This window comes from Aspergillus karnatakaensis, assembly GCF_047715665.1.
Source record: "Aspergillus karnatakaensis strain CBS 102800 unplaced genomic scaffold BJY04scaffold_49, whole genome shotgun sequence".
In the NCBI taxonomy this organism is placed as follows: Eukaryota; Fungi; Ascomycota; class Eurotiomycetes; order Eurotiales; family Aspergillaceae; genus Aspergillus; species Aspergillus karnatakaensis.
In genome coordinates, this window is record NW_027395761.1 from 63,533 (window position 1) to 88,568 (window position 25,036).

Genomic DNA, 25,036 nt, shown 5'->3' on the forward strand with positions numbered 1-25,036 from the left:
GTGGATTACCTGTCGAAACATGGATCCTGAACTCACTGCCCGAACACGGATGGAGAATGCGGAGAAGGGTAGTGGTAGTAGTATGTACCCCTGTAAGGGTAAATCCAGTGAGCCAAGCTAACCGCAGTGAGAAGCCACCATCCAAGCCTTGCAAATCGCTCCGACTGAGAGCGGCGGTCAACTGAGGGATCTTAGGGCAGAACCGGATCTGTCCTCGAATGATGCGCCTGTTCAGCCCAAGAGCCCCTCGAATGCTGGAGACACGAAGATTGACCAAGAACACATTGTCTCGACAGAAAGGGCCGAACAAAACCCCGTCAATGAGTCGCTTGCTCAGTTTACCGAGAAGTCTACCGACAATAAAACACCGTCAATGAGTTTAATGGATAGTATACTGAGAAGTCTACCGAGGAATCTATTTAGAGGTCTGTCTGTCGCGGGGTCTGCTGGAGAGAATGCTGGAGGGAATGCTGGAGAGACGGCTGAAGAGCCTACTAAAGAGACAGCTGAAGAATCTGCTAAAGAGCCTGCGGGTGAGGCTGTCGAGGAGTCCGCAAAGTCCATCACAGAGCCCAAAGACGAATCCAGTGGGGAGTCTATACCCAAAACGAGCAATATCCTCTATGTCGCAAAGTTTCTACTCCCGGACAAAGACGGGGACCTGAAATTCCAGTCTGAGCAGGCGTTCCAGGAGCGACCAACTGTTGCCACTAACCTGAAGGACAGAGGGCTTCCCAACCATATGGCATCAGTTCTCGAGGAGCACCGCGAGCTCAGCTGTAGCAAGGACAACGACACTCAGCCTCTGCGCGACCGAGTGGATGACTCTGGGCTCCCAGTGCTCCGCATCCTGTCACCAGTCCTCCTGAATGCTCTCAAGGCACTGATTACCTTCCAGTCCGGCCCGGACCGGCTCGAGCGCAAGGAATGGAATGCAAGCTCTATAAAAAGCTGTTTTAGAAACGGACAGTTCGTCTACCCATTCAGAGACCTGTATCATATCCGGGAAAGATTGCGAGAATATCGGGGGGAAGTCAGGGAATCCCATGATGCGGTCTACAGTGAGACCTGCCAGCAACATCTCGACACCCTGCTTGAATATCTCGACGACCAGGCGGCGACTATCCTGAAGGACGTGCCCCGCATGTTGGGCCATGCCAGCCCCAAGACCACTTTACGAACGCTGTGGTACCTCTTCAGGCCCGGATCCGATGTCTATGCACGAGAGGATGGAAAGCTCAACGCCTATGTGGTCGATTCTAGCCGGTACTCCAGTACATTCTCGTGGAACTCGGATGAAGGCTCACTCGCGCCGTACCGCGTGTATGTGTGGAATCTCAACTTCGACGGACGGCATCTAACGCGGTCGGTTAAGGAAATCAGCATTCCTGGATTTGCTGGACAGTGCGACATTCGGTCGCTGCCTGTTTTCCCTGTCGAATACCACGACGACAAGTCCTTTGGCCAGAAACTCGTCGACCGCGGCAAAAGATTCGTTGACATGGTCAAACAGCCTTCATTGCACGAGTACACTGGCCCGAGCAAGTTGAATGGTATAAGGGATGTGAGTGAGCCTTCCGTCTTGCCTGCCTTAGCCATTTTGCAAGTACTAAACGAGTTTACATCAGTACAACAAAGCGCGGGCTGTCGTTGACCATGCCAGCCAGCCGTGGACTTTGGACAATGTCCAGGAAGCCTCTGAAGGGGTGGTCTTCACCCCTGTCTCATCTGTCCCCGGCGTAGAGTTAGATGAATATATCAGGATACCGAGATGCGCGTGCGAAACATGCGACGAGAAGGATGCGCGGAAACAGGACTCCGGCCTGGCACGTCGCATGTTCGACAACTACGACGAGATTGACCTGCAACGCACAGCCATTTTGACCGACCACCAGTACATGCTCTGCCCATCGCATGTCTACGGGGTCATTGTGAAAGACAACATCTGGGGTGGGTGTTCCCCTTCCCTTTCCCATGTTCCTTAGGTTGTTTTGCTGACTATCATGAAGATATCTTTGAGGTTGACCGTCTGGAGCCGCCTCGGATCCAGGCAAATCTCATTGACATGCTGGTCATGAAGACCGAAAACAAGCAAATGCTCAAGGCAATCTGCGACCTCTACCGCGCATCGTACTCGCAGCCCTTCTCCTCGGACTATGGCCGAGGCAAAGGGGAAGGGCAGACCATACTCCTCCATGGCCTGCCAGGATCGGGAAAGACTCTCACTGCCGGTACCTAAGTCCCCCCCCAAACACGACCCCATCTGCGCAGTACTGATCCCTTTTGATTTATTTTCAACAGAATCGGTAGCCGAGTATACGGCACGGCCCCTCTTAAGACTCACCACAGCATCGCTAGGCCACGGGTCACAAGAAGTAAAGACAAATCTGCTTGGATACTTCCGGACCGCGAAGAGGTGGAACGCAATCGTCCTGCTCGACAACGCTGACGATCTCATCGAAGCTACTACCGGGTGCTCCCAACAGGCAGGCTTCCTGCAAGCCCTAGACGCATTCGAAGGGCTGCTCATCATTACCACAACCCGCATCGCAAAATTTGACAGGGCACTCATGTCCCGGATTCACCTCCGGATCGGATATGACCCGCTAGAAGAGGACTCGCGGCAACAGATCTGGAATAACCACTTTGAGAACCTATCGCGGAATAAGGAAACTCACGACCTTGAGATCCGTGTCTCCGACGGCGCCAAGGAGTTCGTGCGAAAGTCCACGGACTTGCAAGGTCTAAGATGGAATGGTCATGAAATTCGAAAGGGTGGGTTTGTTACAGAATCGATTCAGATGATTTATGAGGCGTTGACACTGCGATCACAGCGTTTGAAACCGCCTTGACCCTCGCATGCTCTCAGGTTGGGCCCAAGGAGGATCACATTCCTGTACTGACCGAGGAGCACCTCCGGCAGGTGGTGAGCATGTCGCTGAACTTTAACAACTACATGCATAGAGAGAACGAATGGATTGATTGGATCTACCTCTGACGGTCTGATCAAGGCGCTTGGTTGTATATCGTGCATGTGTATGGCGTTGGGGACGACGTTGGATCAGGTAGCCCGTCATTCGATAGATGGCTAGGGACGTGGAACCCAGATTGTCGGGGATGGCTAGAATGTTACCATCATAGAATGAGTTGATTTCATTTTATCAGTCTTATCGTACAATAGTTGACAATGTACAACTTCTGGTAGTCATGTTGGCCATCATTTGAGCTCCTGTAAACAAGTGGAGCTCGTGGAGTTGTAATTAGTTACGCCATCGGGGACAAGGCCTATGGTGCAGTGAGGTAGAAGAGATAATTAGAGCCTGGCCTACACTTTAGATGATGTTTCAAAGTAGCCATTTCAGCTACAGTGTGTATGTAAGAGGGTAAGTGGGTTATATGCAGAGCGTCCCTATGCTTGTCTTGCCAATGCGTGGCAAGGGGGTTTGACTACCCAATGGATGTGAACATGACAGCATCAATCTCTAGGCAGATGTAACTTAAAGCTAAGGAGATTGCTGACTGAAGGGGTCTTGTGCAGATTCAATTGGTTTAACCAATAGCCCATCGATGCCTCGTGTATGTGGTGCACAGTGGACGACCTTCTCTAGTGTCCGCCGTCACAGTCGGGTACGTCACAAGGTCAATCTCAAGGCAATTTGCTGTTTCTTGAAGAAGTCAAATTCCAAAAGAGCCAAACTGAAAGAACCGTACGCCACCAGGGTCGCGCGGCGTGGTGCCACCGTGATTAGCTTTTAGCCCCCAGGCTTGGACTTCGCTTGCCCTTGTTGTCAACCCCTGCTTGATCGCGGCAAAGACCCTCTGCCCCATTTGAACTCCACAGAGCCAAGTAGCCAAGGTACAAGTCCCTGGGGCCAAAATGGGGCGTCTAGCCTGGTGAGGCACTGAGTACGGTATCGCCGGGAGTAGTGCAGTCACCAGTGAAGTATGTGAACAAAGCTGATTGCCCAGATGTTAGGCACCAAGAGCCAAGTCAAAAGTGCACAACACTTGGCTGTCGTCAGTTGTCTCAATCTTCCAAGTTATTTCCGGATCTACAGGGTCGACTACCAGCAATGAACTAGCCTGCGGAGGGGAAATACTCGGTGTCGCCGTGTCGGTGTAAACTGTAAACCAAGAAGAAAATGTATAAATGCAGAGACAAATCCTCGCATATCAGTTCCTTCTTCAAGCAGCTCGACTACTCACAAGATTCATTCTCAAAATGATGACCACCATCCTCGGCGCCCTCCTTGCGACCGTTCCCCTTGCCCTGGCAGGAGACCTCTGCCTCTCAGAGGCCTGCACCCTCGCGCCTCCAGACCAGGGTGCATCATGCGGCTGGTACCAGATGTGGTCTCCTGGCGTTGACGTCTGTGGCCCCGGAACAGCGGAAATCCGGTACGCACCCTTCACCCCCCGCCGTTAAGACATTGCCCGCTCGCACTTGGTCCATGAGCACTGAGCCAAGCTAACGATATTCTTCTAACATAGTACCGGCACATACACCGACCTCGAGGACCTCCTTACAAACACCGGCCCACGCATCTTGAACGACATTTGCGGACATACGGTCGCCCTCTCCTGGGGCGATGGTGTACCTCACTTGGACTACGTTGATGTTGAGGGCGGGTCTTCATGGAATCAGGCCGCGGAGGACATCGGTGGGTCGAGCACTGTCTGCCACTACAGTGGTACTGACTGTGGCAATGCGGGACCTATCTTCAGCAAGTACTACTGGCCCAACCTACCTATTTGCTAGATAGATGGGCCTAAGGGGTTGTGTGGGGCTTCGGATCGAGTGCGTAGGTGTTGATTTGGGTTGGCTAGGGTCCATGTCTGTGTCTATTTGTAAGATTGCTAGCTGTGGTGAAGTTAATCACGTCCAGGCTGCAAATAACCGAAAATAGGGTGTACCCTTACTACTGAACTGATTCCGAACTTGTAAGGCAAGCAATAAAGTTGGAGGTGCAATCAGCACAGAGTAACTTCTTCTTTCTTTTAAACATCAACATTCTGGCAATGATGCCTTTTCCTCATGGTTATTCGCTTCCACCAAAATATGAATCCTTTTGCAATCAAATAATCATTCTTCTTCTTTTTGAACTTTTAGTCTATGTGGCCATATTTAGCAACCGGGTTTCGTGGACTTCAATGGTACCACAAAAGACAGAAAAAAGAAAAAAACGACCCCTGATCTCACTACTAAATGAACACAAATGAGTCGGGCTGTACTCCTTGTGGACAGTGGCCACTAGCTGCTGCACAGGCAGCTGTATGTTTTCATTTACGCTCTGCCAGCCGAGCTCCTTGTGACATATATCTGTACCTAAACACGTTGCTATTCTCAGCTGTTCACTGGAAATTAAGGTACCTACGTTGATTTGTTAGGCTAACTTGCACGCCCTTTCCAGATCTTACCTGCCATCACCGGTCATGATCAAGCAATATACCGGAAGGGATCAGAGCAAGTGCCTTGCACGCTCTCTAAGTATGTAAGGATGACCGTCTCTGGTTCAGCTTTAAGACCATGATCAATTCACATTCTATGTCCTCGCGTTTGACACCAAATTCTAAACAAAAGACACCAACAACACCATTGCTCCTAGAAGGACCTATCTTATTTCTTCTCGCTATGCTCCCTCTGAGCGTGCCCACTTCTTTGTCTTTGTCCCCTCAGAGGTGACCACACAAAAGGCACTTTGATCAATGTTGTTGGTGCACCCATGACCGGATACATTCTTGACTTCAATCACAACCACTGCCCTGCCGTAACCTGCCAGCAGTACCAGATATTTACGATTGGCCAAGTTGACTCTGCCAGCATTCGCGATTCCACAGCCAACGAGCCGGCCATCGACAGGGTACATATGGGTAATATCGAGATTGCAGCTAGCTAGGTCCAACCTCCCAGGGACAGTGGGAACCTTATGGCGCCCGTGAACGATGTAAGAAAGAAAGCTATTGCCACCCTGTGCTTTTGACTAGATATTAACATGGAGCCTTTTATAGACCACTAGTATACGATGCCAAGAATGGACTATGAAACATGTCTGCCACATTGTTACAGAAAGGTTGAGTGGCACGGATGCTATCAACATCGCACAGGCCAAGCGCGACTCACCATGCCATGAAATTGGATTGCAGCCTGCCGGACGCCGTCAGGGTTGAGGGCTGGCCAACCTACTTTACTGGCCTGGCCCCAGTCTACGATACCAAACATTCTGTAAGGTGCATTTTCGGAGACCATGATGTTGCCTCGGTGCAGGTCAGCGTCGGTCAATATAAATTCTCCAACGTCGAGTTATTAAATTTTGGTAAGAATATTGATACTTTGGATATTTGAGAAGGCGTGGTTGCGGCAGGGACGAGAACCAGTCATTGAAGTCCTTGGTACTTTCAAATGGCTCCGCTTCGGATAGGGTTTGGAAGACGTATTCTGGGAATTTCTGGCAATTTCTAGAGCCGTGAAAGTGACAGCATAGCGAAGCGTACGGCTGAACAGCATTCATACCAGAGTATTTGTCGGACCCCTGGACCAATTGACGTAAAGACAGAATAATGCCATATAGCTGCCTGCGTATTTCATCTTTATGAGTCCTTATGATCATCCCAGTAGCAATTGAGTAATGTTTGACCGTTAGTGAGCTCCCTGTAGATGAAATCAAGCCCTTATCATCAATTCGCCAGGACTCAGGCCTCACTTTCCGGGTTAAGGGAAACATGAATATGCTGTGTGTCTACTGTAGTGTAAGAGACCATAGAACTTTATCATGACAGTATACCTTTGTTTTGACCTGTGTACCGTAGCTCCTGTTAGTCGATGCAGTGGCACAGGGTGTTCAGGTATTCCGTAAGTGCCGGGTTCATAATATACGAGTAAATTTTCTTGTGACATTCAGCCGATAATGATCAGATAGGTTAATCCCTGCATACAATTTGCAATGTCCGTGTTACCTCCGGCGCGCATGGCCGGCTTCATGATGAGTGGTCTCTGAGGTTTAGACTGGGGCAAAGCTACGAGTCAGCCCTGCAGAGAGGGTCTAGTTTCAGCTCAATATTATAAGAAACAGGTACAGTGCCTATTTGCAGATGTTGTTTCCAACAACCTCTAGCCTGTCTTTTTAGTTTCAAGCCGAAGTTCAGGCTTTTTATCCTCATAATGCGAATATGCGAGTGTTACTAATATTGGTTTCCCCAGGTCCGGAACACCGAGTGATTCAGCTGAATCCAAAACAAGAGAGTATAGTGTTGACAAAGGTCTGACCTCAAGGAATAGGGATGCGTAGCTGTTATTCTCTGGTACCCACTATGATATTCCGTTGCAAGAGGTCTACAAGCACGAAAGGAAAGGGGAGACGATGGCAAACACAGCTGCGGGGTAGATACGTCTCCCTAGCGGACCGCGGGGGTTGAGGCGCAGCTGAGGCTTCTTCAAATCAAAGATCTATCAGCTACTCGAAAAGGGGCAATTTGCAAGCGCGAATTGGAAATGAAGCGCTCGATGAAAGGGATATGGTATTAGTTACTAGCTTCATGTTACCGCATGATAAGCTCAAGACTCCAAGATTTGTCGATGTATCTGTACCAGATTTGAATACTTTTCCACTGTAATAGCCAGCCAGCAAAGTCGAAAAGCCGCGGAATTACCGACAACAAATTGCAGTGCAGTGGCTACCTGAACAAACACGCATATGCATGCATGTCTTGCTGGATTCTACCCAATCCATTGGCGGCTGCTCGATGATCCGGCTAATCCCGGCGAACAGTTCATCGGGGCGCAGCAGCCGCCAGGGCCTCGACCCCTTTTCTGTCATTTCGCCCTAGTGCGGATGTACGCTCCGTTGCCTTCTCTGTTTCTTGGCATGCAGAATAAACACCTGGTTGGTGGAAAACCAGAAGCGAACTAGGGTATGCAAAAGAGGACAAAATAGCCGGCAGCTGCAGAGTGCTGATAATGGCAGGAGCCGGGTGGATGAATGGGTCTTGCTTGGATAGTACTCGGCCTAACATGAGCAGAAGCTCTCCCATAGGTACTCGCAAGCAAAGACATGTTCGGTAATATTTGGATTCCACCGTCGCTGGGCCACATGTCCAGTGCACCTTGTCATGGCTATCCAGATTCGGAGCTCCAGTGCAATGCACAGGATGAACAACATGAAGGCGATATGGCAGTCAAGTTGCACGAGGGACCCCTAGGATCGTCTGAAAATCACAGACAGGCTGAACCATTCTTCATCTAGCAGCCACTGCTTAGCGGACTACTTAGGATACGGCCTACAGTATGACAGGCTTCTCCCGGCCCACTATCATGCATACTGACAGCCTCTCCGCCGCTGATAATACTGCCTGATTCGCATTCAACCTTGTCGGCCTTGCCCTAGCTGCATGTACTACCGACAGCGCCAATCAGGCCTGTTGCCACCGGCTTTATTTTCCGCTGCTCAGTTGTCTCAGGACTATCGCTCTGCCAAAGTCGTATCTCTCTTTTCGGTTCCTTGTGCATCTGATCCAAGGACCGCCGGTGTATAAATCAAACCTGACCCAGGTCTCCTCTCGTACGTCTATCCCCCATCCCCAGTTTTGGTCTTCCCCTTTCATCCGTCCAGTTCCCCCCCTGATACACTTACATTCAATCCATTGTCTACGAGCACAATGAAAGCCGTCATCTACAGATCCCCAAACCAAATCTCCATTGAGGAGCGGCCCAAGCCAACAATCATACACCCGACCGACGCGATAATCCGCATCCTACACACAACAATCTGCGGAACAGACCTACACATCCTCGCCGGTGACGTCGCAACCGCAACACCGGGGCGAATCCTCGGCCACGAGGGCGTTGGGATTATCGACTCGCTCGGCGCCGCCGTGCACAATTTCTCCGTCGGGCACAAGGTCCTTATTTCCTGCATCACCTCGTGCGGGACATGCTATTACTGCCGGCAGAGGCGCATGCCGTCGCAGTGCGCTGACGGGGGGTGGATACTTGGGAACACGATCGACGGCACGCAGGCGGAGTTTGTGCGCGTTCCGCATGCGGCGTTCTCGCTGCATCTGCTACCCCGTGTGATCGACGAGCGGGTGGCGGTCACGCTGTCCGACACGGTGCCGACGGCGTACGAGTGCGGGATTCTGAACGGGGAAATTGCGCCGGGTTCTAACGTTGCTATTATCGGGACAGGCCCGATCGGCCTGATGTGTTTGCAGATGAGCAGGAAGATGTTTTGCCCGAGTGTTGTCGTTGTTGTTGGGCGTGGGATGAGGAGGGTTGAAATGGCGAAGGAGATGGGTGCGGACCATGCGTTTAGTGTGCTGGGCGAGGGCGGCGCGGAGAAGGTTGTCGAAGACGCCATGGCGGTCTCTACAGGCGGTCGGGGATTCGATGTTGTTATTGAGGCCGTGGGCAATACAGAGTCGTTCGAGATGGCGCAGGGACTTGTTGGGCCCGGTGGCACGATTGCCTCGCTCGGAGTCTTTGGGTGTTCGTGCGAACTGCGCTTGGAGAAACTGTGGCATCGCAACATCTGTACGTCGTCTTTATGTTTGCATCTATCGCTGCTGATGTTGAGTGCTCCCCCATTTAGGCCTACGCACACGGCTCATAGACGCCGTGTCGACAATCGATCTACTGCATATGGTAGAGGAAGGAGGCATTGACCCGAGTTTCCTGGTCACACATCGTGCGTTCCCACTGGTTTTACTTTGCCAGGTATACATGTTGGCCGTGCGCTAACTTCCTCTCCCTCCAGGTTTTGCCTTTGATAATATCGAAAGCGCGTACGAGGCGTTTGAAAAGTCGTCTAAACACGGCAGCTTAAAGGTTGTTGTCTCCATGCCGGGTTCGGACTCTGTGTCTGGTATGAACGGGAATTGGTCGTCTGTGAATGGATGCTCGCAGCACTTGCATTCGTAGTTGTTGACCTGCAACCTTTTATTTCACGTTAAAACGAGACTATCCTATGCCTTACGGAGCGAGGAAGCTTTGCGATATTGATTTATACATTTGTGACAGCACGATTGTATTGTCGAGAAGTAGTCCATTCTCCCACTTTCGCTCTATTCTTTCAATGCGGTCTACCGGCCGCAGCGATTTTGTGCCTTTCGGGTTGTAGCCAACTCAAGGTTTAACCAGGCGCCTGCTGGTGATTACGCCCCCAGTAGCAGCACATAAATCCACAAGCACTGCAGGCAGTTCAAAGTAGTTTAGATCCCTCATGCAGTCCTTCTCAAAATAGAGCGCTAGAATATCCCCATTCCGCGAGGAGCCAGCACCAATTCGCAATTCCATTGTCGGGAGCATTGTGGCAAGTGTCTGCAATACCAATTGCAGTCTCGCTCTTTCAAGTACAGCAACCGACATCCGTATATGTCTTTATAATGACGGTATTCGCCTTGCTATTGACAGGCCCTTCCAGCCACAGTTAATGGTAAAGCTCCAACTCTGATATTGCTCCGTGACGCCCCTAACATTACACCATCCCTCCTTATTGGTGAGATCAGACTCTTTGATTGCTCCTTTGCAGTTCTGTTTCTCTTAAACATTGATGTGATATCATGCGGAATGTAAGCTGCGCAACAGCCTGAGTGACTCTGTTGAATATCTTCTCCGTGTTCTGACACCCTCCAGTCCTGTCTACACTGGTTTCCTCCTTGCTGTACGTGCAGCAGTTTCCATCCTGCCAAAAGGCCAACAAGACACCAAAGTCACCAGATTATGTGAGGTCGTGCGTATCGCACTGCTTCTTGATCATGAAACTCTGGAATTCCTCATTCACCCTCCGTACATGCTTGGGCTATAAGGAGTTTTATTCACACTGGGTAATGACAATGACATGGGATTATATTTTTCCAAAACTCGCTCGGGGGACATAGACTTGTGTTCCGACCTCTTCTGATTCATTCCTCGACCTGCTATTTCCAAGGTAATATGGCTGTTTGACATCAATCAATAGAGTGAGTAGCTTTGACCATCATGCTAGGAAACAGCTTGGATTGAGTACAGTGAGGGAATAAGACAGTCCATTTCGAAGCGTTAGTGGCAACTCTTTCGAAGTTTAGGGTATTCTTGTTTTCAGTCTCAGGTTACTCTCATGACGGCAGTTAAAATACAATTCAAATTATCCTCAACGGCTGTAGAATTAAGCACCTTAACCCTAAGTACAGAGAATCGAGTGATGTGCTAGAGAAAAAGAGCGGACAGCACCCATAGGCGCCAGGACATTGGCAGTAAAGCTAAAATCAAAGGATCGAAAATGATGCCAGTAGTCGTTGTGGCAACGTGTTTCGATGTTGTTCACCAAACTTGCTACTGGCCTGTCTGCAGCCCTCCAGTGCAGGTAAAGGTACAAACTCGAAACCAGCCCGCAACAAGGCCCTCAGTATGGCTATTGACAGCACCACAGATTCGGTCAAGCGGGTTAGACTTTCCTGAGCTCATATCCGGCTCGGGGATCGAGTCCGTGCCGAGAACCCAAGCAAAGGCATGGAGATAATCATGCTTGTCGTTTTCAATGAACTCGACGTCCCAGCCTCTGTCACCCGCGGCTTGGTTGCTCCAGGTGGATTCCTCGAGGAGCTCGCAGTTGTGGTCGAACAGGTAGGCACCCCGGTCCTGGCTGTACCAGCCAACGGCTGGCAGGGTGGTGCCCGGTGCGGGATCGCCGCTGAGTGTCACACCCAGACCGGTGGTAATGACCTATTGTGCGTCAGATATATGGCTACAATAATGCTGTGTTGGTTCAAAAGCTTACCAGGCGACAGTCGCCTTCTTGGGCGTCTCTTGACTGGCACGCGGCGATGGGATCAACTGCGTCTCGGGTGGCGAGCACGCTTGTTGGACTGGCTGAGCCAAAGGCTGTGAGGGCCAAAAGAGTGGGAAAGGTGAAACGCATGATGACTTTTGGATTTTGATACTGAGAGATGTAGTATGATTGAAGGGTGTGAAGAGGGCATCGTGCGGAAAAAGTCGTTGCTGTTTATATAGCCCATTTCAGCAGGAGGATCGACATGTTGATGATGACCATGAGTACAAAGCTGGGTACCATAAACAGCAAGGCCATGGCACTCGTCACGAACATCAGGAACAAGGCAGGTAGTGTGGACATCACGACCAGGGCTCGTATCATGAAGCCCAGAATCAGGGCAGGTAGCATTACGATCAGTGCCAAGACAGACATCATGACGAACGAGGTTGTAGATCGGTTGGATTCTGAGCACTGGATCACTCGCTCAGAGCAAAATGGCCCCGAAGTTGGAAGGCCGGGCTGTCTGTTATACACCACCGATAAACACCAAGGCCCCAAAGGCTTTGAGTGAACCACCTCTGTCCTGCCACTGGGTTATGATTGGCCGAGATTTGAACTTTTATATATCCGCCGAGTATAGCCAACACGCATACGCATACGAGCTCTGGGGGCTTTCCCCTTTAGTTAAGACCTTGAAAGCATGATATCCCGCCCAGCTACGTATAACCGGAAAGAGTAGTCATTGATTGTCGCAGATGCGAGAATACGAATAGAATTAGTTGGATCCTGATACTAAATACAGACGTCATCCACCTTTTCGATTCGGCTACGCGTTGCGATGTTCAACTGCACAATATGTCCGTAGCAAGCCCAGGATCCGGGGCTTGAGCCCTGTGGACTGAAGAGTACATGATGGCAGTTTAGAGGAATCAGATGTCTGTTTTATGAGATGTTGAAACCCACTACAAGGGGACGTTATACTCATTGTGGAAGCCTGTCTTTCCCTTCGTGGGATAGAACTAAACAGCTCCGAAAGAGAATGCTCAACCTATTGAAGGTCCCTATTACAGCGATAGGGGAAGATTTGCTTTGAAAGAATCGATGGCACGAGGGAATAGAAAACAGGCAGAGCCTACCGACGAGCTTAGTCTTAGTTAAGCAGGTGATCATGCATTCCTACCTAGAAAGGACATGATAGCATGACCGCTTTTCTTGTCTCTCTGAAGCTGTTCTTGACCATGGGCATCACTATTAATCAGATAGCGGCGGTTCTTGTATTGCTCGATCAAGTGACCGACAGAATGATAGGTTAATAAACTCAAGGTTCTGGGATTATCGTGCAAGCGGTAAGCTAGCAGTACTCTATATCACATCAATATCGTGGTATTCTCATGGCGTATGGCCGAGTGGCCCTAAAGAACGGTACAGTTTATTGGCCTTGTGAGGAATTACAAAACTAAGATATAGGAAATGCTAAAAGTAAATACTGTACTGCGCCATGGTGCGACGTTTAGGAGTGTCGCTAATACGGTCCATGCCCTGTAGAGTGGTAGTACTGTGTAGTCTCACTGCTGATAGCGGAGGCATGGAAATCCGAGAGGAAAGATACAAGTTCTTATAGACAAGGACAAACCCCTGTGAGATGTTCGAAGCCTGGAGCCTCAGCATCGTTTTCATCGCCCACAAAGTGGATGGCGAAGTCGGAGTTGGTAATCAACAGCGCCACACAGTCATCCTTCCCTGTCGCGCCATGCGTCATCATCGTCTGTGCAGGGAAGGTGTTGAATGATCCGGGCCTGTACTGTCCTTGATGTGTCTTCAGCGTGCCTTCGAGGACGTAGATCGAGTGGGAACACAGGTGGACATGCCAGGGGTCGCACACGCCAGCCGGGTATCGGACCATGCTAACTGACTGGCCTGATGCTTTGTCGTAGAAGATCCTCTTCATGTAGATGGAACATTTCATAAAATCGATGGGAAACTCGTCGAGCTCGAGGTTTGTGGTATCGATAGCGGAAATTTCGCAAACGGGGAGACCCGACAGTGATACTGGCTTTGGCGTTGGGTCTGCCGTGAGGACTGGAGCTGAAAATGTAACTGTGATTGTAGCTGGTGATGGTGCGACCGTGGCATCGATGGCTGTATATCATCATGATGGCACGTTCAATGATCTATTTGTTGAACGGGAGGCCAATCTCATAATAGATGGGTTTACCTTCTGAATGGGCTGTGTTGGTTTCAACCACATCTTACCCAGTCCGCGAAGCACCGACTTCCATCCCTCCGGGTTTTGAGAAACCTCGTTTTGGGGTACGGTTCTGGACATGGCCTCGGTCAACTACCCGTTCTCTCTGCCCCTCGGCGATTTCAGCGGTTTCCTGAACGACAGACCCGAGCCTGCTTATCATGGCAAAGAGATGAAAGAGCGAAACCCTCGGGTGCTAGGTGAGGCCATTGCCTAGTCCGGCCCTCGCAGGATATCTCCATTCACAAGGTTTGGTATGACTAGCCGGTGGGTTTTAGTTATATTGTGCGTGGACACTCCCAATGTGGGAGGGATACACTGCGAAAGCACACCTTGGCACAGGAGGAGATTTTAGGAGGAAAAGTTGATCAAATTACTTGATTTCAGTGTGTGAAGACGGAGGAATCTGTTGGTATCTGGCAGGTCTACCGGTGAGGATCCAAGGAGGTATGTGTCTCTCCGAGGTGGCTGAGTAGCAGCTAACCCGGACTTGGGAATGTGTCGGAGATACAGATGGACACTGTGTACCTTGTCAACCAACTACTTATGAGCTTTGATGTTTAGTTTTTGTTTCTGTGGCTTCGCAACCGAGCCCGATGAGGGTTCCTGGACGATTGCTGTTCATACTATGCATCACCACTCAACACGACTGCTGCTCTAGTAAACTAGTACGGAGAAATATGCTGTCTATGGTCTCCTTCTCTACATGGGGACTTTGCTGTGCAAGCAGTCTTTGCCTTGGTGAGCGTGACATGGGATAGATCATGCAGGTGCCGAATGCCGATGAATTTCGGTAGCAGGGGCCCCTTGGCCAACCAACTCAAACAGCTGATCCAGCTGAACTGACCTTAGAATAATAGAGAGAGACTGTATTGAAAGCCATACCAGGAGTCAAAACAGCAGGATACTACCTGTCAAGGGGGATGGCGCAATTGACCAATTTCGAGCAATACTCTCCATCCAGTCATTTCACTGCCAATGGCTGGCATACGGAGAACCACTCACCTTACTGGCATTTGGGTATTCAAAGAGGAAAAGAGGCGGAGAATTGACTGCCGATCACTTCTTGTTCTTCACCCATGTCTTTGTTGAATTGCCCGCCAGGAACAATACTACCAGGGAATGCACGAACAATCAAGCATCTACCGGCTGCAGCTTATAGTTACACCTGTAAACGTTGTACAGCTCCTGTAGATAGAGTTCATCTGAAAAATATTGCAGTTTCTCCATCCTCGTTTGTTGATTACACTGCGAACATGTACCTGCACCCTAGTCTGTCACCTGCCGTGATCAAAATTGTCGCTACGGGGCTCGTTGGGCTCTGTCTCCTCTACAGAGCTCTTCTCCCGAAGCCTATACGCGGGATTCCCTACAATAAGCCTGCTGCGAAACGCCTCCTCGGCGATGTCCCCGACATCACAGCCTACGCCTCCTTCGACAACAACACCATCGTCAGCTATGTTATTAGAACCATGGAGAGGCTTGACTCGCCGCTCGTGCAGCTCTTCGTTAGCCCATTCAGGAAACCATTGGTGGTCCTCGGAGACTTTCCCGAAATCGACGATATCCTAGTTCGACGGGGCAGAGAATTCGACCGGTCTGTCTCCTTCACGGCCATTTTTGGCCACCTCGGTGAAAATCACCACATCTTCAAAAAGAGCAACGCAGCATGGAAAGTCCAACGGCGGTACATGGGGGACAGCATGACTCCAGCGTTCCTACACACTATGGTTGCCCCAAGGATCTACCAGCAAGTCGGCAGAGTAGTGCGTCTGTGGCACCACAAGTGCAGCGTCGCTAGGGGAAGACCATGGGCTGCCGATGAAGATGTACGCGCCTTGGGGCTGGATGCGATCATGGGTTTTGTGTATGGCGACGTCTTCGGGTTTCAGGCCGTGACGGCGAGAAGCAGCCTACTCCGTATCACGGATGGAGAAGAACAACGCGAGCCTAATTCGACTAAAGATCAAGCTATCTCATTCTCCGAGAGAAACATTGCAGACCCTGAAGTGCGGGCGACGAAAGAGCTGCTCGAGACGATTGGAGGCACCCCAGCATCGCCTTGGACGTTGGCGTATTATCGGCGAGCACTCAGCATGAAGAAAGCCCTTGCGGTCAAGGAGCGATACATCCGACGCGAATTGGCCAATGCTGTGGAGCGGATGCAGGACCACGAGCCACCAATGTGCATTGTTGACCTGCTGGTCGCGCGCGAGAAGAGCTCGGCAGAGAACGACGAACGCGAGCCGGATTATCTGTCGCAGGTCTGGGTGGATGAGGTGCGTTGAGAGATATCCACTTCTAGAATGACTGACTCTAATATGACTAGGCAATGGGCACCTCGAACGCGGGCAACGAGAACATCAGCTCGTCCATCAACTGGGGATTGAAGTATCTCACTGATGATCCTGACATCCAAGCCACACTACGTGCTGCTCTCAAGAGCGGCTTCCAAGCTGCCATTAGAGAACGACGAGCGCCGACCGTGGAGGAAATCGTCGAGTCGAACATCCCGTATCTAGATGCTACCATCAGTGAGATTTTTCGATGTTCCTCGGTGGCAATCTCGGTCGAGCGCGAGGCGATGGTTGACACGGAGCTGCTGGGGTACGCGATCCCCAAGGGCACTGTCGTCGTGTGCCTGATGACCGGACCTAGCATGACAACTCCTGCATTCGAGATACCCAGTAGCAAACGCCGTCCGGCAAACCGGGCTGTGCTGAAGGACCAGGATCATATCCGATCGTGGGATGCAAAGGATATAGGCGAATTCAACCCCGGGCGCTGGCTCGGTACCGACGCGGAGGGTAAAGCCGAGCAATTCCTCCCCAATGCTGGACCGCTGTTGACTTTTGGACTGGGTGCGCGCGGGTGTTCGGGAAACAAGCTGGCTTATTTGGAGGTGAGGATCTTCTGGGCTTTAGTGCTGTGGGACTTTGAACTGTTGCCATGTCCTGAATCGTTGTCGGGGTATCAAGTCGAGGTGGAGGGGGCCAGTAAGCCCAGGCAGTGTTATGTGCGATTGCGTAGGATGGTGAGGTGAAAATATATATTTCTTAACCTCAATGCCAAGCATTTGATTGATTAGCTCAGGGGTAGCCTTGTTTTGCTTCCATCTTCCGATCCTGCTGATCACTTCCATCACCATAACATCCATCATCATGGCTGCTAGGCTCTGTCAAGGCCTGCGTCAGGTCAATCGTCGTCTCCTTGCTGGTCCGATACTCCAGACCACTACCAGGAATGTGGTTCCCCGCGTAAGGCAGGTCAACGTCGCCCGATGGTCCCACTCGGAGTCCATGATTATCGATCTCACCGATTACAAGGGAAAGGTCAACACACAGAGCCACTGGGAAAACCAAGAGCTGCCCGTCAGTACGTGATTCTCGACCTTGTTGATCGACTCGCGCTGACAGATCCAGTCGACACTCTCTTTCCGCCGCACACTATCAACCAGTTCCTCACCTTCATCTCCTCCGGAGTCCTCCCGGACGGCAGGAAGACCCAGCTTGCTTTGCCGACCCCAGATGAATTCGAACTCTTCGGCACCCCGACCGCAGAGTGGGCCCCCGCCCCCTTCAACAGCGATGATGTCCCACTCATCTACAAGATGCTTATGCGGACCACTAGCTCAGAGATCGGAAAGGGAGTTTCCAAGGTTGGTCACAATATTCACTTTGTCAAAAACCGTCTTTGGGATGGACTGGTTCCCGTATCGGCTTCCCAGTGGCGCGGAAAGGACCTGAGCAACCCCAGTCGCTTCGCCATTGCCCATGAATACCTCACTTCCGTCATAGCTGCTTTTGAGTATATGACCCTTGGCCCGATTCGGGATAGGATGCGCGGCACTTTCAATGACATCTCGTCAGATTTGCAGGGTATGCAAGATGCCCTGCATGCCCGCCGCAGGACCCAGGGCTCCTCTCTTGCATCGCTAGACCTTCCTGCTTTGTGGGAAGAGTTCATTCGCGCTTCTTACCAGGCCATGACCAACACCGCCCACTCTTGGGTCCTGGCCCGGACCGCCGAAGTCTGGGGATCGACATTGGACGTGATGAGTCTCATCCCCCCCGAGAAGGCGGAGACTCCGGAGTTTGAGACTTACACCGAGCGGATACAACAGCTGATCACCGTCGTGTCCATGTCGGATTTCAACATCTGGATGTACATGGACGGGTACAACGGCTATCAAACACCCACCGAGATTGTTGGCGGCCTACATAACCCCGACAAGACGTACCACGACAAAAACTATGGCTTCGTTGATCTCTTATCCAAACGAATGGAGGAATGTATCAATGCTCAGGAAGAAGCTGCCAAAATAGTGGGCCCAAGCGCGGTCGACAGCGCCGCAGCGCGCCGAGAGCGCTTTAACCTGACTTCGTCAGTGCAGGATGAGCTACGGAAAAAAATCCGCGGATCCCAGCCATCGCGAGCGCCGACTCCGCCATGGATCCAGACTTTGCTTCAAACGCGAGAAGCCCTCCTGGAACTGCCGCCAGACGACAGAGGGAAGCACGGCCTCGGCATAGCGATCTACCGTGCCGCCCATAGCCTCTCTGACCAGGATTGGCACAACGCGAAGCAACTGGTAGAATCCGACCTCGTTGCATGGGGTGATGAGCTAGACGGCGCCGATGAGCTCAAGCCGCTGCTCAATGTCCATTGGTTTGACTGCAAGGAACTCGGCTTCAAACCACCTTATACGGCAGAGATGGCAAGAAAGTTTGAAGTCCCCGCCCCGTTCCCTATAAGCATGCGACTAACGCACTCTGCAGACATTTTCAACATCTCCGATCATCCGAGGAATGGGCGAACAAAATAGCGCAACCGGTCTTTTTCATGGTCGATCACAAGAGCGCGGGCTCCTACACCAAGCCGGATCCCCAGTCGAAAGAGAGCAAAACCGACCTTCCAGGTGACTTCAAGGGCCACGTTCTCGTAGTGGATGCAGACTTCGACGGTACAACTGAATCAACCAATGCCTCAGACGCCGACGCCAACCCCAACGCCAAGCTGAGCGCCCATGAACAAGGCCTCAGATACCAAGGGCATATGCGCGTCCTCGGCAGTCTGGTCTGGAGTGATCTGTATCCAATGTTGACCCTACAAGGACGGCCGCTACAGAACCTTTGGCCGCTGGCAAAAGAGCATCCGCATAAGGTGTACACCGGTTCTACGGTGCCGACCCAGGTTGTCTCGTGGAGGTTGACTAATGACATTAGAGCTGATATGCTGAACGGCTTCACGGAGTGGCTCAAGAAGAAGAATCCCACCATGATTGAACATGTCGAGCGCATGAGGAAAGAGGGTTTGATGTGAGAGTCTGCTCGGCTTGTTGTATCAGAACTGACTACACCGTTGTATCTTCTTTTTCTTCCTCTTCAGCCGGGTGTTGTTTTATATCTGCTTTGAGCGAATGCCAATCTGACCACCAAAAGATATCCTATCTCATCTGCTTGATTGAAATATCCAAGATGTGAGTAACGCATCAAGGGCAGGATACTCGGTCGAGAGATGCCAAGAATGGTCCACCTTATCTCCTCGCTACTCCGTCTCCGTCGACTGCAGGATATACCGCCATGGCTCGTCTTCCCAGGATCAAGATCGTTGTGCTCTCAGCTGACTCGTCCATGTCGGCGGGGTTTGTTGTTCACGCCCGCCAGGTAGACCTAGCCCAAGGACAGCCGCGTCGCCGGCCCCAGGACGGGCTCGATACCAGATGCCGCCTGATAAAAGACGCTCCCGTTGCGATAGAAGACTACCCTGGGTCTACGCGGCTGATCATGAGGTCGCATGTGGTAGAACTCGACAGCCAAAGCGAGGAGTACATCCAACAGATACAGCACGTCTTGGGCACGCCTGATTTACCGGACGCATATATCCTGCTCTACGACAGGACCAACTGTTCCTCGTTTGAGTTCGCTACTCAAGCATTTCCTGCTATAATGCGAGATGGACAAGAGAGTCGTCAAGTGTCAGCAGCAATTCTCTTGCAATGTCGACGCCATCCTCTTGGCTGCCTAGTTTTATTCCCCGGTAGCAAGCCGAGGGACATAGAAGCTTCACTTACTTTCCGCAACTGCCAATCGAGCTCCAGATTGCCGTTTTGAGGGAGTGCTTGACGTCCCCATTGCCTGTACTAGCGAGGAGACCACACCTTGCCGGTATCAACATCAATCTCCTAAGAGTCTGCAAGTTGTTCTACGAGCAAGGAAGCAGGATATACCGTGGGAGCAACGAGTTCATCGTGGAACGACCTGTCTGCCTGGTCGCTGACACGATTTCGGTTTCACTTGGTGAACAGCAGGTTGTTACGACGGAGGAAGGTCAAGCACTAGCACGGCGCTTTGGCTGTGGGTACATCGAAGCATCATCACGGGTGCATGCTGATGTCGATGCTGTAGTGGACAAGGTCTTCAAAGAAGGTATCGAAAGCAAGAAGTTGACATGGGAGGCCAGAGCACGCCCAATTCTGGAGTCGGTTGTCAGGTCCTCGGCGCAGGGGCTCTCGCGTCTATTCTCGTGATTTTCTATTGTCTGAATTATAGGTCACGGCCGGCAGAAGATCTGATGATTTATATCTCATCCCTACCCCATAACGCTCCCCCACCCATTATCAACATGAATAAGCGCGCCATTCAGCATAGCCGAGTTCCCTCCCTCAGCTAACGTCAAGCACAGACTTGCCACATCCTCAACATCACACGTCTGCACCCTAAGTGCCTGCATAATCTCCATCATCCGCTGCTTCCCCTCGAGGTTGATCCCCTGCTGGAAAGCATCCGTGACATTCGTATGCATCCCTCCCAGAATCAAAGCGTTGCAGCGAATGCCTTTACCCACGTAAAATGATGATGTATTCTTCGTCAACCCGACAAGACCGTGTTTGCTCGCAGTGTACGCAGCGCCTATACTTCGTCAGCCATTTTGCGTATTTAATGTCATGCCTTCGACCTCATACCTGCAGCCAACCCAACCTTGCCTGCCATCGAGGCAATATTAAGTATATACCCACCAGGCTTCTCCTTGGCAAGAAACGTCTGCACAGCAAGCCTACTCAGTAAGTACGGCGCAGTGAGATTGACATCAATGACGCGATCCCAAAGCCCCGGATCGAGGTCAGCAACGGGTTCGAAGCGATCCATAATCCCGGCGTTGTTGACCAGGATATCTAGCGTTTCGAACTCGGACAATATCTCCTGGAAGAGTTTCTCGACCTGCTCAAGTTTGGCAATATCGTAGGTGTAACCCCTCAACGTACCCTTGACGGAGAGAGCTTCGATGGTGTCGTTGATGCGCTCGGCATGGATATCACAGATCACCACATTGGCGCCGGCTGAGAGGTATTTTGTCGCGATTGCCTTTCCTAGGCCGCTTGCGCCTCCTGTGACCAGGACGGTCTTGCCGGTGAGGGTTTGCTGGGCCATCTTATTCACTGTTCACAATGGCTGCAGGGGGTAGACTTGGTCTATATTTACTGACCACCACCGAGAGTATCTCGACAGTTATATAGCCGGCAGTATCCCATGTTCGTATACCTTAGAGAAATACGAGTGCATGTTGAATTAGCCGAGATCAGCATTGGCAAGTGCTCGGTCCCTGGATACGCAAGTATACGCGAGTGGAGTCTACGGGGTGGATAGAATGCTGAATCTACAGCAATGAAGCGAGAGGCCCGACTGTACTTGTTTCAACTCGAGTTCTGTCGTATTCGGCGTATAATGATCCACATCAAGTTAGCACCGCTACCAAATATCCCGAGATACCCCAGGATTCAACTCGCCACGCCATCTCGCAAGATGCAGAGACCAATCAGAATGTGCCTGTGATCCTATATCGCATATGCACAACCGAAGGAACTCGGATATGGTTCAATTGGACTATTCAAAGACCTTCCAGGCGAGTATGCCACTGGATTCCCGGAAAAGCAGACATCCGTCTTCAATCTCGGGTTCACAACCTCCTGTGCATTCCATACGGGCTAACACATGGCTCATCGAGGGGAGGAACCAGCGTGCCGTCATCACTGTCTAGATTCGACACAGAAATCGTCACACGGGCATCCTCAATCCCAGCGGCGCTAGCAACAACCTCGACCTCACCTGCCTCCCTTCCCGCTTCAATGAAAGCAACTGCCTGTCCATGGAACAGCGCAATCCCCTCCTCTGCGCGAGCGTACTTCGTTAGCACCGTGTCGCCATTGCACAGCCCAACTACCCGGCCTAGTCCATTGACTAATACCCGGACCACATCTGTGGCTTCTGGTACAAAGCGCCCTTGCTCATCCGTTGCCGAGATGCGTACAATCGCCACATCCTTGCCAGAGGCGGCCAGTATCTTACGGTCTGGGAGGAGCTTGATTGCAGAAGCTGCGCTAGCTGTTTCCTGGATGTGCTCGGCAACCGGAACACCCTGACGGAAGCCACGGACGACGATCCGACCGGGCTGGTAGACAAGTCCGTCTGGTTGAGCTTTGTGATTCACAACGGGCAAGCGATCGCCTACAATCTCCCCATTGGTCTCAATCTCCACCTCGTTGCAGTTCGTGTAGACAGCAAAATCGAGCTTTTCGCCCTCTTTCCCCGGCCAAGTCCAGTGGGGGAAGCCATGAACAACAGGCTCTGTCTCCTTGAAGATACTTCGCACGAGCCAGTAGTAGTCCTTTGGCAATCCGGCAAGATCTCTCTGACCGTATGCTCCAACTACAGACGGCCAGCGGCCGGGAGTTGGCTCTCCGTAGTAGTCGATGCCCGTCCAAATAAACGCACCGGTGATTTTGGGGTGAGAGAACGCGAGAGTGAGATTGGGTGCAATGACCGGTGAGAACTTCTTCGGATCGATCTCTCCAACGGCACCGTTAGCCTGGGGCTCGTCGCGGTCCAACAGAGCTTCATATATGTAAGAAAATGATCCCGAATACGGACCGCTCTAATCGTAATGGTAGACTCCCCTGGTACTTGCGTAAAGACCCTCTTCATCCAGGACGTGTAGCTGGTTTGGGTGGAAGGCGATTGACTCATCCAGGTTGCCGAACATGCAGCGATAGTGCATCCCAATCACGTCGAGCTGCTGGTAGTACCCAGACGAGGTGTCGCCGAGCGCCACGACTCGGCCCACTGTGACCGGACGAGTAGGATCCAGGCTCCGGCATTCCTTGATGAGACGCTGAAGGATCGTACTGCCGACAGCGGTCCCTTGCATGGAAATCTCCTCGTTCTCGAGACTCCACATGAAGACGGACGGAGAGCTGCGGAAGGCGCGAACCAAGGCGTGTAACTGCTGAATACAGGCTCCCGAAGTGCTCATATTGCGTTGTTCGGGCAGAATGAGCAACCCGAGTCGATCTGCATGACGGACTAGCTCTGGAGTGGGCGCATGGTGAGCAATTCTGATTGCATTGGCTCCCATTTCGGCACACATGTCGAGTTTTGCTTCGATGATGCGGTCCGGAAGAGCGCTGCCGTAGTACCCAAAGTCTTGGTGGATGTTGACACCATATATCTTGGTCTTGACCCCGTTGAAAACCATGCCACCCTCTTGCCATCCAATCTTGCCAACGCCAAACTTAGTAGTCGCGACATCTAGGAGCTTGCCAGATTGCGGTCCGACGAGACGGACTGTCAAGGTATATAGAGCACCCTTTCTGATGTTCCACAACTGCGGATCCTGGATGGACAGCTCCCTTGGGAGGGTTGATTTGGCAACTCCCTGTATTGTGAAGAAGGAATCCGCGTCCGTTGATTCAACCTCCACATCATTTCCCACGGGATCTCCCAGGCGCAGTTCAACAGCCACATCAACCGCGTCGATATGGAGATTCGTCACCTCTATCTCGACACGGACAGTGGCATGCTCTGACGATACATCCGGGGTAGTGACATATATGCCGTGTTGCTCGATATGGACATCGCCAAACGTTTCCAACCAAACATGTCGATAGATTCCTCCTCCCTCCAACCACCAGCCTTTGTTTCAGTTAAGTCTGAACGGACCAGAAGAACATTGGGCATATCCGAACGTAGCAACTCTATCACGTCTAGAGACAGCGGCGTGTAAGAGGTCGTCTGCTGCCCGATCCAGAACCCATTCAACCAAACATCAGACAAGCCCGCGATGCCGTCAAAGGTGATTTGGACGTGCTCCCCTGGGCGGATAGGGCTGGCTGGAAACAGTTTGCGGTAGTACGCAACACCCGTCGGCCAGAAAGCGTGCCACAACCTGGGATAGTCGGTCGGATATCTATTGTCTGGACTGGGAACTTGCTCGATTCTCCAGTCGTGAGGTAGGTTCACCTCTACCCAGCAGGCATCATCGGCCTGAGGACGAAGCTGCACGGCCTGAAAGGACGGGCCCATTGCCTCCATGCCCGTTCTGTTGCCTCCATGTTCCTGTATCTCTTCCTCGGTCAAGTCACTCCACCCGTTTGCAGTACCGGCCTTGCCGACGAGACGTCGTGGGGTTCTGACATCGTCTCCTAGGTGGAATGTCCACCCGTCGTCAAAGCAAAGCTTTGTTCGCTTGGTCAAAAGGTGCCATGATGAAGGTTTCTGTAGAGTAAAGGGATGTGATAGGATGATGGAATGAACAACTGAAGTGTATAAGTTGGTGGCGATTTATACATACTTTGACCGGCATAAGTTCGTACTCGTATGTTAAACCGCAACGGGCCGCGTCAGATGCACGCCAGAGAGAATTAACCGAACCTTAACTGACTGGTATACGCGTATGGAACCCAGTGGCGTCTTCGGATGGCCATCCTTTCTTTTCCCGAGCACGACATGCCCAGAAACCCCGCAATGGTCCAGATCAGATTGACTGCAAGGGATCTTGTCTTCCGTGATCCGGGGTAAGTGGCCTTCCCCAGATTTCAGCCAGGGTTAACACGTGGAGAGTAACCCCACCGGAGGTTCAGATCGGTCTTTGATCATCTCGGCTGTTATGGCGACTATGTATCTGGGCCGTTGTAGCAGAACAGGCGAGAGTTTACCCGGGGTGCGTTCAGGCAGCTCCGTGGTCGAGGTTATAAAGGCACCATGAGAATCCC

The 25,036-nt window shown here is 51.6% G+C and overlaps 9 protein-coding genes across 9 annotated transcripts; 5 read left to right on the top strand and 4 right to left on the bottom strand.

Annotated features, from left to right (window-relative positions):
• Positions 1 to 373: 373 nt before the first annotated feature.
• Positions 374 to 3,185, top strand: BJY04DRAFT_229960 (P-loop containing nucleoside triphosphate hydrolase protein; the record flags this gene model as incomplete). The annotated part of the gene is made up of 6 exons (XM_073719171.1): positions 374 to 859; positions 899 to 1,564; positions 1,629 to 1,950; positions 2,010 to 2,231; positions 2,302 to 2,775; positions 2,835 to 3,185. The coding sequence occupies 6 exons, from the start codon at positions 374 to 376 to the stop codon at positions 2,996 to 2,998; spliced, it is 2,334 nt and encodes a 777-aa protein (XP_073567870.1). The 3' UTR covers positions 2,999 to 3,185.
• Positions 3,186 to 4,222: 1,037 nt separating this feature from the next.
• Positions 4,223 to 4,759, top strand: BJY04DRAFT_221414 (uncharacterized protein; the record flags this gene model as incomplete). Its single annotated transcript, XM_073717111.1, has 2 exons — positions 4,223 to 4,398; positions 4,492 to 4,759. The coding sequence occupies 2 exons, from the start codon at positions 4,223 to 4,225 to the stop codon at positions 4,757 to 4,759; spliced, it is 444 nt and encodes a 147-aa protein (XP_073567871.1).
• Positions 4,760 to 8,571: 3,812 nt separating this feature from the next.
• On the top strand, positions 8,572 to 10,164 carry BJY04DRAFT_196653 (putative zinc-containing alcohol dehydrogenase). The gene is made up of 3 exons (XM_073712372.1): positions 8,572 to 9,526; positions 9,585 to 9,680; positions 9,750 to 10,164. The coding sequence occupies exons 1-3, from the start codon at positions 8,653 to 8,655 to the stop codon at positions 9,911 to 9,913; spliced, it is 1,134 nt and encodes a 377-aa protein (XP_073567872.1). The 5' UTR covers positions 8,572 to 8,652; the 3' UTR covers positions 9,914 to 10,164.
• A 1,141-nt stretch (positions 10,165 to 11,305) lies between these two features.
• BJY04DRAFT_221416 (uncharacterized protein) lies at positions 11,306 to 11,891 on the bottom strand (the record flags this gene model as incomplete). The annotated part of the gene is made up of 2 exons (XM_073717112.1): positions 11,306 to 11,695; positions 11,751 to 11,891. The coding sequence occupies 2 exons, from the start codon at positions 11,889 to 11,891 to the stop codon at positions 11,306 to 11,308; spliced, it is 531 nt and encodes a 176-aa protein (XP_073567873.1).
• Positions 11,892 to 13,217: 1,326 nt separating this feature from the next.
• BJY04DRAFT_221417 (cupin domain-containing protein) lies at positions 13,218 to 14,070 on the bottom strand (the record flags this gene model as incomplete). Its single annotated transcript, XM_073717113.1, has 3 exons — positions 13,218 to 13,283; positions 13,378 to 13,883; positions 13,998 to 14,070. The coding sequence occupies 3 exons, from the start codon at positions 14,068 to 14,070 to the stop codon at positions 13,218 to 13,220; spliced, it is 645 nt and encodes a 214-aa protein (XP_073567874.1).
• Positions 14,071 to 15,245: 1,175 nt separating this feature from the next.
• On the top strand, positions 15,246 to 17,032 carry BJY04DRAFT_209462 (cytochrome P450 monooxygenase; the record flags this gene model as incomplete). Its single annotated transcript, XM_073714131.1, has 2 exons — positions 15,246 to 16,268; positions 16,319 to 17,032. The coding sequence occupies 2 exons, from the start codon at positions 15,246 to 15,248 to the stop codon at positions 17,030 to 17,032; spliced, it is 1,737 nt and encodes a 578-aa protein (XP_073567875.1).
• A 110-nt stretch (positions 17,033 to 17,142) lies between these two features.
• BJY04DRAFT_229964 (uncharacterized protein) lies at positions 17,143 to 19,311 on the top strand (the record flags this gene model as incomplete). The annotated part of the gene is made up of 4 exons (XM_073719172.1): positions 17,143 to 17,364; positions 17,412 to 18,281; positions 18,315 to 18,714; positions 18,768 to 19,311. Exons 1-4 carry the CDS (start codon positions 17,151 to 17,153, stop codon positions 19,309 to 19,311), a joined length of 2,028 nt encoding a protein of 675 aa, XP_073567876.1. The 5' UTR covers positions 17,143 to 17,150.
• A 1,269-nt stretch (positions 19,312 to 20,580) lies between these two features.
• BJY04DRAFT_229966 (SDR family NAD(P)-dependent oxidoreductase) lies at positions 20,581 to 21,455 on the bottom strand (the record flags this gene model as incomplete). Its single annotated transcript, XM_073719173.1, has 2 exons — positions 20,954 to 21,455; positions 20,581 to 20,900 (listed from the first exon to the last, which is right to left on the bottom strand). The coding sequence occupies exons 1-2, from the start codon at positions 21,417 to 21,419 to the stop codon at positions 20,581 to 20,583; spliced, it is 786 nt and encodes a 261-aa protein (XP_073567877.1). The 5' UTR covers positions 21,420 to 21,455.
• Positions 21,456 to 21,945: 490 nt separating this feature from the next.
• On the bottom strand, positions 21,946 to 24,627 carry BJY04DRAFT_221421 (glycoside hydrolase superfamily; the record flags this gene model as incomplete). The annotated part of the gene is made up of 4 exons (XM_073717114.1): positions 21,946 to 22,880; positions 22,950 to 23,957; positions 24,011 to 24,539; positions 24,616 to 24,627. The coding sequence occupies 4 exons, from the start codon at positions 24,625 to 24,627 to the stop codon at positions 21,946 to 21,948; spliced, it is 2,484 nt and encodes an 827-aa protein (XP_073567878.1).
• Between the last annotated feature and the right edge of the window lie 409 nt (positions 24,628 to 25,036).